The 12,528-nt window shown below is 43.2% G+C and overlaps 1 protein-coding gene across 1 annotated transcript in view; it reads right to left on the minus strand.

The window, feature by feature from the left end:
- The window catches only part of INPP5D (inositol polyphosphate-5-phosphatase D), a 227,840-nt gene that overhangs the window by 71,041 nt on the left and 144,271 nt on the right, over positions 1 to 12,528 (minus strand). Inside the window, exons 9-14 of the mRNA XM_040427895.1 lie at positions 10,881 to 11,004; positions 7,340 to 7,446; positions 2,572 to 2,674; positions 2,295 to 2,491; positions 2,075 to 2,192; positions 760 to 856 (exon numbers count right to left, since the gene is read on the minus strand). Coding sequence (XP_040283829.1) covers positions 760 to 856; positions 2,075 to 2,192; positions 2,295 to 2,491; positions 2,572 to 2,674; positions 7,340 to 7,446; positions 10,881 to 11,004 — 746 coding nt within the window. The remainder of the gene's footprint in view (positions 1 to 759; positions 857 to 2,074; positions 2,193 to 2,294; positions 2,492 to 2,571; positions 2,675 to 7,339; positions 7,447 to 10,880; positions 11,005 to 12,528) is intronic.

Raw genomic sequence — 12,528 nt, forward strand, 5'->3', positions numbered from 1 at the left:
TTAAAAAATGAGAAAGAAAAAAAAAATATTTGCTTTGTGTTGCCATATTCCAAACCATTGCCTTTTTTTATTTTTCTACAGACGAAGCTGTGTAAAGGCTTAATTTTTTTGCTGGGCAAGCTTTTTTTTTTTATTGATGCCATTTTTTGTGTCCATGTGACTTTTTGATAATCTTTTATTTTTTTTTATGAGACCATGGCATTTGAGGTGTTAAACAGCCGGGATTAGAGTTATATCCAATCCCGGCTGCTGCGTGTGGGTGTCCGCTAGGTAACACAGCCAGCGCACACCTATGGAGCCGGCTAAGCTCAGCTTAAATGGATTTCAGTTACTAAGGGTCCTTCTACATGGAGAGATTTCTGCCTATTAATGAGCGCAGATTGATGATCGATTGACACCTGTTACATGCAGCAATCACCATGATAACTGGGACGAATGATCGTCAGTACGATCATTCTTTGCCATACAGTTTTCATTTGTCGGTAGTACAGCCCATTAACACAAGTCAATGTGCTGCCTTCAGACAATGATTTTTGCTGCCTCATGTGATGTGATCGCTGCAAGCAAGCATCTGGTCATTTGTCAGGTGATGGGCGTCAGGGGGAAGAGCATTGACTATCATTGTCCTGTGTAAAAGAGCCCTAGATAGGTCCAAAGAACTTGTACTGTTTGGCTATATGATGAACATATGTTTTAAAATAAGCAACCCAATATACACTCATGTATGGATGTTTCTACACAGAAGAAGTCATTTAATACCTGAGTTTCTTTTCGCTCCCTGAAGTAAGGTGGCTGTTAATGAAACCAAATGATGTCCCATTGAACATAAATGAGGCACCAACTGCTCCTTTGTTACCTATATATAAGAATATGTGGTCAGTAATGTTAATGGTGGATACTTGAAGCTCCTGAATAACAATGCAAAATCTGTAGCAAACCCTCACCTACCACGTACCATTCAAAGTACTTGTGTCTTCTCACACCTTGCCATAGCATATACCCGAGAATCACTAAAAACAACAACTTGTAAGCCATGTTGTGACCCCATTGAGTTCAATGGCTGCCGTGCTACAAAAAAATCGTTGGTTTGCTTGACAGGTGCCGTGGCCTAGATCACCTAGTAGCCCCAGCAATAATGGGGTGACATACAGTATGTGATGGTAACCTTTGCTAGCAAAATGAAAAGATGTTATCCATTCATGTTTAGGCCCCATGGACATCACTGTATTTTTGGCCTGCATCCAATTCGCATTTTTTGCAGATCGGATGTGGACCCATTCATTTCACAAAAAATGCAGACAGCATACCATGTCCGTTCCGCCGTCCCACAAAAATGATAGAACACGGCCTATTCTTGTCCGTTTTGCAGGCACAAATAGGCATTTTTAACATAAGATGGGACATTCGGAGGGGGAAAATGTGGGATGCAGAAAGCCGGCTTCTATGTTTTGTGGATCCGCGATTTGCGGACCGCAAAATTTATACGGTCGTGTGCATTAGTCCTTAGCGTATGAGGGGAATAAACCGCTGGCAGACATCACTGGCACTGGCTTATCTCCCACAAAAACAAAGGATCAGGCATATTAAAATCCACTTACCCAATCCTTGTTACCCCTAACATCTACCATCAGGGGACAGGCTCATGCACTTTAAACAATTGGCCAGTTCCAACTAAATCAGCGGGTTTGGCAGACTTTTACACAGGCTGACTGCATGCCATTATCAGGATAGAACCGCTCATTCCTGATAATTTCCTGCTCATCAGAAGAGGTGAGAGTTGCATTTTCATGCAGCAATTATCTCCTTTGCATGGGAACGAGTGCTCGTTAGAGTGATTGCTTGTCCCCAAACACATTCACTGTTTACACAGCACAATCTGCTGCTCAGAAACAATGATTTTGGTGTCCACATCAGTAATGCTTTCACCCAATGAACGAGCATCTACACGTTCATCTGGCCCGATAAGCTTCCCTGTGTGAAAGGGCCATGATATGTATGGGTATCTTTAATGAATTGTATACCAGACCCTACATACAGTACAGAAATACGTTGCCCAGTCCCACTCCTCTCTCACCCAGCGTGTTGGCGATTCCTGTCTTTACGCTGTTTGTGCAAATGTGGCTGATCCGGTGAGCATGTTCTTGCTTTGCCAGGATCACAATTCGTATGTTCCAGAGGGTCTGGATTGTAATCTAAGTTTAAATGATATGTACAATGTATTAATTCATAGCATTTGCACTGTATCATATTTCGTCATCACATAGGTAAGCGGTTTTGGTTGCTGAAATAATTACCAATTTGTATTCCACATTAGTGATTTCATTTAGAGAGCGAAGCAATATTTCCACCCACTCTTTCTCATTCAGAGGATCTTCCTGTGTACCGATCACATAAATATCATGTTCTATGTAATCGGCTGTCTCGTCGCGTGTCTTGCCTTGCCCTTTGCAGAGGAACCAGGAGGTAATTTTCTTTGGTGGAGGAGCATCCCCTGTTACAAGTGCCACAACAGATCAGCATTTAACCAATTTATAGTTTAGTACATTCAGTAAAGACAAGATCAAAACTGACCCATGTTCCACGTCCCTGTGAAGATACTCAACATGTCAGGCTCCAGCTGATCAGAATGTTTGTTCTTCATCTGCTGGAGAAGCTGGCAGAATCCTTCCCGTTTCTATATGGTACCAGACAGAGGTAAATTGCATTACCCTAAATAGTTTATCTAGTGAATACTAATTAAAGTAATAAAGAACATTAAACCGTTCATACACACTAGAGAGGGTTCGCATTAGCATTACGGAATTCCGTTATAACAGAGTTATAATGGAATATAATGGAATTTTAGGACGGAATGCAAAACAGAAGCCTTTGCATTCCGTCCTAAAATTCCGTTATACATAATACAATGGCAAAAACATTACATACAGGGTTATTAAAGGGAATCTGTCACCACATACCTGCATATAAATCCAAATGATTTTAAAGAAGTGTGCTTGGCTAAATCCAACGCACTTTGCCCCATCTTGATCGATGGACCCATTCCCGAGATTGTTGTGTTTTTATTTTATGCAAATGATCCCCTTGGTACAATGAGGGTGTTGCTGTTGCACTTCTTGCATCTAAAGCTCAGCTCACTTTTCCTGCTGGCTGTGCCCCCGGTTTGAGTGACATGTAATCAGCCTAGCCCTGAACTCTTGCACCTGTGCATTTGCCTCTGTGATCGGCACACACGCAGTAAAGGCCAGTAGCTTGCTGGACGGAGCGATTCTGTATTGCACGTGGACCGATGAGGTTTACTTCTTTCGGGTTCAGAGTAACTTCATAGGTGCATGTGCAGTACATAATTCTTCTGCACAGCAAGCTACAGATTTGTCCTGCGCGTGCGCCCATGCAGGTGCAAGAGTTCAGGGCAAGGCTGATAACATCTACAATGTCTGGCTCTGTCACTCAAAGTGGGGGGCATGGCCAGCAGAGAAAGGGAGCTGAGCTTTAAGTGTAATGGCAAGGCCCTCATTGCACAAAGGGGCTCATTTGCATAAAATAAAAATGCAAATCTCTCATGAATGGGACCACCGATCAAGATGGAGCAAACTGCATTGCATTCAGCTGCTAAGTGCACATCTACAAAGTCATTTAGATTTAGATGCTGGAATATGGTGACAGATTCCCTTTAAGGGTTATTGTATTCTATTACATTTATGCATTCTCTTTTTTGCAAACCTAAGAAAACACCCCTAAAATTATAGCCTTATTTGCCACTAAAATTGACATTGACTTCAAACACTAGTGCTGTACGTTCCTCATAGAGTTATACTGCACTGTAAGGTGTCCGGGTTGTAATTCTAGTTGACATGCTTAATCCAATGTACTTGAGGAAATCAGAGATGGAAAAAGGATTAAAAAGAATTCAAGTAAGCAGTAACTTGAGTAGCAGAGGAGTGTAAGAGGAGAGGCTGAGGACAATGCCACCAGTCATGGACCATACCATCCATAATAATCATATAGAGCTACAGTATATTGTAGGCCTTCTACTGATAACAACACTTCTGTATGGAAAACCCCAGAAGAAAAAACCCTGATGGCCATGTTTCCCTATACCTCCTCTGAGATGTTCAGTTCAGAGGAATATGAGTATATTTAACCTTATGCAGTGAAAGCAATTATTGTATTTGGGTAGTCAGAGTGCGGAAACTAACAACAATTGGCTCTTTTCACATCTACATATATAGAGGTATATGTTGGGAGGATCACGATACAGAAGGAGGATGAGACCTGCACATCTTCAATGGTGGGTCCTTGTAGAGGACAAAATGTCAGTCTAATCCAATGGAGAAATCTATGGCACACCAGAATTTTTAAAGTGATGCTTTAATACGTAACGTGTAGATACATAACGTGTAGTTTTACACCATTTTGTGTTAAATTCTATCCAGATTATATATCAACGTGACTGGCCATGAGAATAGTCCCAACGTTTTGGTCAGATGACGACCTTTATCAAGGGATCTGTGGCCTTTGTGCCTTTGTTATAGTTCTATACCAAAGGCCACAGATCTCTTGATAAAGGTAGTCATCCGACCGAAACGTTGGGACTATTCTCATGGCCAGTGACGTTGATATATAATCTGGATAGAATTTAACACAAAATGGTGTAAAACTACACGTTATGTATTAAAGCAGGGATGATCAACCAGCGGCTCTCCAGCTGTTGTAAAACTACAACTCCCACAATGCCCTGCTGTAGGCCGATAACTGTAGGCTGTCCAGGCATGCTGGGAGTTGTAGTTTTGCAACAGCTGGAGGGCCGCAGGTTGAGCATGCCTGTATTAAAGCATCACTTAAATTTTTTTGGTGTGCCATAGATTTCTCCATTAGATATGTTGGGAGGATCTTGACATAAACCGCTGACAGAAAGCTCCAATGTACCCCACTGCAGAGGCATATATTACCCATAAATCATCACCCATAGATCACAATCCATCACCCATAGACTCATTTTTTTTACTATACCACATGGCACATTATCTATTCATTTTTACTATGTTCCACTGCACAGGAACGGGTTATACAAAAATATTTCCTATTCAGTGGAAATAAAAAGTTATGGACACTCTTGACACTGGGTGAATGAGAACCTATGAACATGTCAGAGGTAGATATTGGTGTATACTACATGTAGACAAACTAGATGTGAACACATATGTACAGAAGCTGTGAGAAAGAGATACTGACTATGGCCTCTATACTTTCTGCAGAGATGGAACTTGAAGTATCTTGGCCGAACAGAGTACCAGGGGATTCTCTAATGAGCCCAGGCTCTTGTACCATGGTGGGCCTCAAAGGTCCAGGAGAAAACATTTGGAGCTAACTTTGGAGACAATAAATTGCTACTATCTACTATTTCAGGGGTGGCCAACCTTACAGACACAAAGAGCCAAACAAAAACAAAAACAAAACGTATAACTACAAGGAGCCACAAGCTATACATTTACACACGAGTCACTGTATTTTTTGCCCTACAAGATGCACCTAGGTTTTAACAAAGAAAATTAACAAACCAAAAATATTTTTCATCTGATCTGAGGTCTGATAAAAATATTTTTTTCTTATTTTTCATTTGCAGAGAAAAAAAAGGAAAAATATATTTTTCATAAGACCTTAGATCAGACTCCTGAATCAGATCCCCAATCCTCATCTGACCTAAAATAAGATCCCCAAACCTTATCAGACCTCCAAAATAAGATCCCCAATGCTCGGATCAGACAACACAAATTAGACTCCCAGTGTCAGACCCTCAGGGCTCAGATCTGCCCCCCCCCCCATGCTCAGATCTGAACCCCCATGCTCAGATCTCCCCCCCAGACCCCCATTGCTCAGATCAGGACCCCCCACATGATCAGATCAGACCCCCATTGCCCAGATCAGGACCTCCCATGCTTAGATCAGACCCCCATGCTCAGTTCTATAATTAAAACTAAATCTCTTCCCTCTCCTGATCAGGCACTGGGCTCCTGCTTGGGCACCTGCTACTCTGCAGGTCTGACATGCTCTCCACTGTTACCTGATGAGCACAACGTCAGGTCATAGTGCGTATCTCCACGTACGTTCTCACAGTGTGTGCATCAGGACATAGTGGAGAGTGAGCTAGAGCTGCAAAGTAGCAACAGTGCCCGATCAGGAAAAGAGATCTGAGCATGTGGTGGAGAGTGAGCCGCCTGACTGCTTCCCGGCTCCACAGCTAGAGCTGCACTTGAAGAAGCAAAGAGCCGCATGCGGCTCAAGAGCCACGGGTTGGCCACCCCTGTACTATTTCTTTGAATCTAAACCTATTAGACTTTATTAGGACCCGAGAATAATTTCCACTGGTGGGATGAAGGAAACCTAGTCCTACCATGGCCAGACCCCAGTTTAAAATCTGTAACCGAGTCCTCGAACTATGAGAGCTCTTTCACACAAGTGGATGCTGTGCGGGTAATCCGCTGCGAGAAAGAGCCAAGCCCCGCTCCGGACAGCAGAGACACGGAGCATTAACATGATTGATAATGCTCCGTGCCTCTCAGTGATCTTTTTACTACAAAATCACAGTGAGATAAAGTTGTCATTGTGATTTTTTAGTAAAAAGGTCAGAGAGAGGCACGGAGCATTATCAATCATGTTACTGCTCCGTATCTCTGCTGTCCAGAACGGGGCTTGGCTCTCTTTCACGCACTGGATTACCCGCACGGGATCCGCTCATGTGAAAGAGCCCTGATGCATGTAGTGCAAAACGGAGGTGGAATGCTAAACATTCAGCCATAAAGCCATAACCTGTGTCACACCACCGACAGGGTGAGTAGTGCCTCCCTTTTACACTACATTATACACCCAGAGAATGCAGAGGAACAGACTTTCATACACTGAACTAATGATAAGGAAACATCCGCTTAAAATGACCATCACCATTAGGCCTCATGCACACAAATGTATTTTGTTTCCGTGTCCGTTTCGCTTTTTTTGCGGAAAGGATGCAGACCCATTCATTTCAATAGGTCCGCAAAAAATGCGGACAGCACACCGTGTGCTGTCCGCATCAGTATGTCCGTTCCATAACCCCACAAAAAAAATAGAACATGTCCTATTCTTGTCCGTTTTACGCAGTTACAATGGATCCGCCCAAAAAAAAACGGATGGCATATGGATGTCATCCGTTTTTTTTTGCAGATCCACAATTTGCGGACTGTAAAACACATACAGTCGTGTGCATGTAGCCTAATAAAAATAGTCATTGTTTTTGTAGCTGCAAACCACAAATATGAAGTAGATATGGGCTCATACTCAAAGTTTTGCAACATTTTCATACCTTGGAATCTGCAAAAATATATTCCTTACGTTGTATTTTTTCCTTTTCTGTTTCAAGGACAATTACCAGTTTATTTGGCAACTTTTGGGACTTGATCAGTTGCAGAACTGGGGAAAAGCAAAGAAGTCAAGAATAAGTGCAAAATTTCCTGACCTTGAGGGTTTATGAACTACCTTCATGCTATAGTAATAATCATTTTAAGAAGATACTTTAAAATGTAAGTACACATGAGAATTTGTGTAAGTTTACCATGCCAATAGACTTCAGTAGCCAAATGTGTGTTCCTTTGGCATATGTTCGCTCCCTAGGGGCAGGGCAGTGATAGGAGGGCTCACTTTTTCTTCCCTCGGGGCACACCCTGATGTTGGGGTTCCTGTCTGATGGTAGTTGGGGTGCTCTTGGTGATAAGTGTTTTGTAAGCATGCAAGGCAGAGGATGCAGGTGCAGTGTCCGACAAATTCTGCTGGAGTCAGTAACCAAGCCAGTCATAGAAAATACTGTACATGTCTCTCTTTACTAAAGTGTAGAATGGGGTCTGTAGTACCTCCAAAAGGTGATGTATGGATATAAGCAAGGATCGGGATTGTAGTACTCCTTCCCGCTAAGTCTCTCTCTACGCAGAATCTAAGGCTGGCAATCAGGTTCTTGCAAACTTCCCAGCTAAGGGGTAAAGGACTAAGATGCAGCTGGCCAGGACTGTGTGAAAGGGTGTATTAGCAATGTCTTTTTCACTACAGTAAAGTCTTTATCAGCCTTAAAAGGGTTTTCCTAGATATTTTGACCGATGACCCATCCTTTGCATAGGTCATCAGTATCTGTTCAGTAGCGGTCTGACACCCGGGACCTTTGCTTGAGAAGGCACAAGCGCAGTAGTGCCGCAGCCTTCTCCATGCTGACAAACAGGGCCGTCTTTAATATTGATTGGACCCTGGGCAAGAATTTCCTTGGGCCCCCTGAAATGCTAAGGTCCATCCGTCTTCTTGAGTGATTATCGCAGGGAAGGCAGGTTAGTTAGTGTACCCGAGCATTAGATTTTAAGACGCCTGTGGCCACCGGGGAAGCACGGGAGGCAGAAGCACAGCTTCCGCACAGCCCGTCTCCCCTTTTCAAATAGAAGACGGGTGGCCCTTAGCAACGCTCATTTCAGAGAGCGCTGCTAAGGGCCATTTCAGACACAGTTTTCTACTAAAATTAAACGTTTTGGCTAAATAAACTATATTCTAAAAATGTTACCTATCACTTGCCCTACACTTTAGCAAAAAAAATTATTAAATGGCAGTTACACGTTATGGGGGATCTGTGGATGGCACACTGTTATGGGGGATCTGTGGATGGCACACTGTTATGGGGGATCTGTGGATGGCACACTGTTATGGGGGATCTGTGGATGGCACACTGTTATGGGGGATCTGTGGATGGCACACTGTTATGGGGGATCTGTGGAAGACACACTGGTATGGGGGATCTGTGGAAGACACACTGTTATGGGGGATCTGTGGAAGACACATACCGTATATAGCATCCTATGCTATGTGTCATCCACAGATCCCCCTCCATAACAGTGTCATCCACAGATCCCCCATAAGTGTCATCCACAGATCCTCTTCCCCATAACAGTGCACAGATCCCCCTCCATAACAGTGTCATCCACAGATCCCCCCATTAGTGTCATACACAGACCCCCCCCCATAACAGTGTCCTCCACGGATCCCCCTCCCTATAACAGTGCCGTCATCCATAGATCCCCCTACCTGCCGCTCACAGTAGTTTACATTTATAAACTGTAATCGGTATCCTGCAGACAGTAACTTTAACTTTAAAGGGACACTGTCAGGCCCAATAAGCATAATTATCTATATATATGCTAGCATAGGTCTTCTAATGTGTATTAAAAACATATAAGTATACCCCCTGTCCACCTTATAAATACAGTAAAATCATGTTTGATAACCTGATAGAATCGCTCTCCTTTGCGCCTAAGGCGCGGCGTTTCAGCTCCGCATCCGTCAGTAATTTGAACATATTAATATACAGTACTGTGTATGCATAGAGTTGTGTTTGTAATAGGCACAGCAAATGCAAGTTACTAGCAATGGTCAAGGATTAGCTAACTACATGAAAAATCAGTTTGCTCGCAGCCATAAAAATCTTGCAGTCTAGATTTATTATTATAATAGCTGAAGGACCTGGCTTCGCTCGGCTATATTTAATCTATTTAATTTAATGCTTGTGTGTGTCGTTAAAATATATCAACACTATCCACTATAACAGTGACATCTACAGTACCCCGCCCCAAAAACAGTGACCTCCACAGCCCCCCACCCCTTAACACTGACCCCCCCACAGTGCCCCGTCCCTTAAAATTGGACCTCCACAGCAGTCCACCCCCTTAACTTTGACCTTTACAGCAGCCTTCCCCTTAAACAGTGAGTTTCACAGCACACCACCCTCTTGACAGTGACCTCCCTTAACAGTGGCCTTTACAGCAATCTGCCCCTTAACACTGATCTCCATAGCGGACCATCCCCTTAACTGTGACCTCCACAGCAGCCTGCCCCTAGGGTGGCCAGAGGTCCAGTTTTAGGCTGGACAGTCCGGCTTTCAGACTCCCTGTCTTCCGTCTGGCGCAGGATCTGGACGGACACAGGGATGTTATTTTGAACAGCTCACTCTCAGACAGCAGCTTTCTGAGTTTGAGCTGCAGGGAGAAAGTCACCGTCCCTCCCACCCCTGCAGCTGACAGAAGTTGATTTTTACATTCATTTTTTCAATCCCCGTCGGTTGAGGAGTGTGAGCCTAACCGGATCAGGGGCGTGGCTTAGCGGGACATGGGGCGTGGTTTTAAGTTCGTCTTTTGAGGGTGGACACATTGTGGCAGGGGGCGTGTCTGGGCTCCTTCCTGCAAGAGTGACGCCCCTCTGGGCACCTTACTGGCTCATTTACATACCAAATAAACTGGATTTTCAGAGGATAAAAACATCTATTGCTGGAACAAAGGCAGATCTGGAAATAAGGTACTAAGTGCTATTAGGCCATGGCTTTACTTCAATAGTGATTATCCTGGTGACAGATTTCCTTTAAAGCTCACCTACAGCAGTGAAGAAAAATGGCTGGGTTGTTATGGAAAACTGGTGTAAAGCTGTGTGTGTGTGTGTGTGTGTGTGTGTAGACTGGCCTGCGAACTTCAATTGGCTGATAAGGGTCATGTGACCAAGCTTCTTTTGGCTAATGCATTTTTTGGGAATATCTCAGGAATGGTACGTCCTAGAGACCTGGTCTAAAACCTTCCTGGACACCTGATGTACCTGTGTGCCAAATTTAGTGATTGTAAATGCGACGGTGCGAATTCTTTTAGCGGACATACATACACACACATACACTCAGCTTTATATATTAGACATATTATTATATTTTTCTAAATTGTATTTATTGCAGTCTAGATTTATTATTTTATTTTTCTAAATTGTATTTATTTTAGTTTGTATTAATTCTCTTTGTGTCATTTATTAGCCAGTAGTTTTCTATACAGAAAGAGACATACTTTTCCTGCTGGCGTGGTATTTATCATCTGGCCCATCTTTTGCCTTCTTGATGATAAGTTTTCCAGTTTCCACATCTACTTTCAGGTGAGTCTTTTGAGATATGCCCAAAGAATCCACTTTAACCTACAATTTGATGTAGTAGTTTAAAATGTATTTGTGAACTAATTAAAAGAAAATGCAAATGACACAAATTAGACAAAACAATGCCTTGCACAATAAAGCAGTAAAAAAAATGTGTAACTTAGTACTTTCACAATAATTTACCTTATTCTGACAGCATGATCAACCCTAGTAAACCAGGTACACTGTTGGGTAGCATTGATGCTGCTGATTAAAATGAGATCTCCCTTGTGAAAATTGGTTGTAGCGCTCCAGAGGAGTTTTAGGCGCAGTTCCTAATAACCGCTATAGCTGGCGATAGATCTGCTGACGTTATGAAGAGGCGCCGGTCCATCCCATTCACCCCCCACACCCACTTTTATAGATCTGGCGTGAGCGGGGAAAAGTCCCAGATTGCAGTGCAAATAACCTTTGCGCCGCTATCTGCGCCAGAAATAAGCCTAATAGAGGCGTATTTCTGGACAGTAAATGACCCCCAATGTGGTTTCATCAATGAGGTATCATTTTAGTCAGCAGAACCAACCCTATTTGGCAGCGTCCCTTGATTTATAGGGTTGATTCTGCTGACTGATGCTTTTTAAAGCACATGTTTGCTGCATTTACAATTCTGCTGGCTTCTGAGCCAAAATCTCCATGCACCTCTTCAGAGTTTAGTTTTAGTTTTGGGTAATATGGGTAAATTAAGTTTTTACACTAGGCCTTACAGGCTCCCTCTGCAATAGGGGCGCTGTTGTAGCTGGTTCTATTATGAAGAAAGCTTTGGCTGGTACTGTAATAGCAAGCTGATTAACTCCTTCATGGCAGCAAGATGTCTGATTCTTATATCAGAGTATGGTGTCTGACTGATATTGAGGCAGTCTGTTCCATCTTCAGAAGCTGGAGATATGAACTCGTTGCCCTTCATTCCCCCATAGTGATGTAGCCATGTGAAGGAAGAAGGCACCCCCACCGAACATAAATCAGAGGAATGGCATCAGTTATTTAAGACGTTGACTCATAAACATGGCCCATTTTAAAAGAAAACCCCCAGGATCAGTTGTGGTGGGGAGCAGCATCTGGCCCGATAGTGTATAGTATTAGATAAGTATTCAAATGGATGGCGCACCATGCAGTGCATGGGCGAGCCAGGTCCACCACCATTGGAGTTGAAGTTACAGAGGGGGGGTCTTCAGCGGGAGATACCCCTATATCAGGGATGCTCAACCTGTGCCCCTCCAGCTGTTGCAAAACTACAACACCCAGCATGCCCTAATAGCTGTAGGCTGTCCAAGCATTCTGGGAATTGTAGTTTTGCAACAGCTGGAGGGCCGCAGGTTGGGTATCCCTGCCCTATATGATACACATAAGCCCTAATAGGCTATATGATCAGATATTGTCTTCACGAGACAACCTCTTTAAAGGGAACCTGTTACCAGTGTAATCTGCAGGCAGCATGTTATAGAGCAGGAGGAGCTGAGCAGACTGATATATACTTTATGGGAAAAAAATCATAATAACTTGTCATTTATTCATTTAAATTCCGGCTCA

The sequence above is a fragment of the Bufo bufo genome, chromosome 4, assembly GCF_905171765.1.
Source record: "Bufo bufo chromosome 4, aBufBuf1.1, whole genome shotgun sequence".
In the NCBI taxonomy this organism is placed as follows: domain Eukaryota; kingdom Metazoa; phylum Chordata; class Amphibia; order Anura; family Bufonidae; genus Bufo; species Bufo bufo.